Here is a 2667-nt window from a genome sequence, read left to right on the forward strand (position 1 = left end):
CTTTTCTTCCTTCAAACATTGCTTTATTTTCTCCTAAATTTTTAACATTTTCAGAAAAAAAATTCGGGGTTTTAAAAACATTTAATTAAAAGAAAAAAAAAGATCTCTTTTGTGTTTATTTGTAAGTAATCTATGTGGGTTTTATTCGTTTCTTAAGAATAATAGCTGTAATGCAGTTTGTTTGGCGAATTGTTTCTGGGTTTTAGTGTTTAGAAGTAATTGAATCCGTGAAGGTTTTTTTTATGAAACTGATTTTAGCTCTTTTTTTGGAATTACAGAGTAAAGGAAAAAGTTGAATGCTTTTGTGCTACTTCTTGCATGTGGAGTTCTTCTGTTTCAGTTTTGTAATTTTGGGTTTAGGGTTTAGAGGGAAATTGACTGAAAGGAGAATGTTAGTTTTCTGAAATCCCTAAAGTTGGCTGAAAGCACTTTATGGGGTTTCTTGAGTTGCAAAAGAAAATAAAGGATAATATTTTTGTTACTTATATTTTGAAGTAAGTGAATCCGAAAAGGGGGTTTTAGAAATAAGCTGATTTTAGCTGTTTTTGGAAGTGGAAATTTTTAAAATAAAGTTGAATGCTTTTCTGATACTTCTTGCATGTGGAGTTTTTGTGTTTTTGTTTTGCGTTTTTGGGTTTAGGGTTTAGGATTTAGAGGTGAATTGACTGAAATGATAAATATTAGTGTGATGAAATCCCTAAAATGAGCTGAAATCATTTCTTCAGCTACAAAAGAAAAAGAAAGGATTTTTTTTAATACTTAGAAGTAAGTGAATCAAACAAATTGTAGCTGTTTTCGGAAGTATAAAGTTAAAATTAATTTGAATACTTTTCTGATGCTTCCTGCATGTGAAGTTCTTGTGTTTGGGGTTTAGGGTTTAGAGGTGATTTGACTGAATTAATGAGTATTAGTGTGATGAAATTCATCCTCTCTACTTCACCTGTGGTAGTGGTATGGTCTGCGTACACTCTACCCTCCCCAGACCCTACTATGTGGGAAGACCCCACTATGTGGGAATACACTGGGTATGTTGTTGTTGTTGGAAGTAGAAGGTGAAGAAAAAGTTTAATGCTTGTCTGATACTTCTTGCATGTCGAGTTCTTCTGTTTCTGTTTCGTGTTTTGGGGTTTAGGGTTTAGAGTTGAATTGACTGAAATAATAAATATTAGCGTGATGAAATCCCTAAAACTAGCTGAACTTACTTTATGGGTTTTCTTGAGGTGCAAATGAAAAGAGAAGAAAATATTTTTATGTATGGTAGCTCATACTTTTAAGAAAATGTTGAAGGTATTTTGTGGGTTTTCTAGAGATGGAAAAAGAGAAGGAAAAGAACAGATCTTTTAATGGAGCTTATACATTTTATTCAACCTTTTATTTTCTGAAATGCTGGTGAATGTCTTGGATCTTCGAGGTTTTCAGTTTTTATGACTTGATGAACCAATGCTAAGAGTAAATTCTGGTTGAGCTTGTTTTCCTGTTTTTCTCTGTTGGCTCTCATAATAACTCCTAGGGTTTTTGGAATTCCTTGTTATTTCTTTAGAAGACATGAACCTTAGATATACTCCCGATATTCCAAGGAGAATATATTAATGCATCCAATTTTCAGTGTGAATATGTATCAATGCATCCAATTTTCAGTGTGAATATACAGTGATTCATTATCTTTTAAAAGTAGCATTACATATTCAAATGCTACATAAACCGTACTATAATTCACAGCCTTTCATTGTCTCTATAATTTTTTTAGCTTTATCTTCTCTAGAAATAGCTCAACTAGAGTGGAAGTGGGTTGTTGAAGACACAGTAAGGGAAAATTTCACCAAACAATTGCAGTTTTCGCCTGATTGACATTTGTTTAGTCTTTTGTTTTGTTGCTTTGTTCTGTTGTTCTAAATAAATCCATTTCTAGTTAGAGAGGATATTCATTTGGCCTTCTTGGAAGGACAATATTTCGTAGTTTCAGCTGGGCTATCTTAAGATTTTTAGCTGAGAGATCACGTTTACCATTACAGTTGGAAAAAAGTTAATATCAACTGATGGCCCTTTGATTTTGTCTTTGGAGCAGGTGTTTCATTCAGATGACAATTTCCGACTTCATGGAAGAAGTGGGATGTAGTAGTGGTAAAGAGAAGATATCAAATGGATCAGTGAGGATGGATTTTGATATTGATGATCTTTTTGAAGTAGACGATGATGATTGGGATGAGGACGACGGTGAGGATGAGGATGATAGCCATGATATGGTTTTAATGAAAGAGTTGGGTGAAGGTTTCTTGAAAAACTTCTGTAAAAAAGCAGCAACTGGTTTTTTTGAGAAGTATGGTTTAATCAATCACCAGATTAATTCATATAATGACTTCATCAACTATGGAATACAAAGGGTGTTTGACTCGGTCGGGGAGATCCATGTTGAACCAGGTTATGATCCATCAAAGAGAGGTGATGGTGATTGGAAGCATGCTTCTGTGAAATTTGGGAAAGTAACCCTTGAGCGGCCAAAGTTTTGGGCTGGGGAGAAGTTTTCTGTGGACGGTGGGAAAGAGTACCTGGACTTGTGGCCACGCCATGCTCGCCTTCAGAACATGACTTATTCTGCCAGGATTATGGTTGAGACTCATGTTCAGGTTAGGGAATGTTGTTTTTGTCTACTATTCAAAAAAAAAAAAA

General features: G+C 34.5%; 1 protein-coding gene across 1 annotated transcript; it reads left to right on the forward strand.

Moving 5' to 3' along the window:
- On the forward strand, positions 1 to 2643 carry LOC124893326 (DNA-directed RNA polymerases IV and V subunit 2-like; the record flags this gene model as incomplete). Its single annotated transcript, XM_047404354.1, has 2 exons — positions 1 to 121; positions 2066 to 2643. A coding segment is annotated over exon 2 (565 nt), but the record flags the coding sequence as incomplete, so codon positions are not given.
- Between the last annotated feature and the right edge of the window lie 24 nt (positions 2644 to 2667).

This window comes from Capsicum annuum, unplaced genomic scaffold, assembly GCF_002878395.1.
Source record: "Capsicum annuum cultivar UCD-10X-F1 unplaced genomic scaffold, UCD10Xv1.1 ctg5758, whole genome shotgun sequence".
NCBI classification, from domain to species: Eukaryota; Viridiplantae; Streptophyta; class Magnoliopsida; order Solanales; family Solanaceae; genus Capsicum; species Capsicum annuum.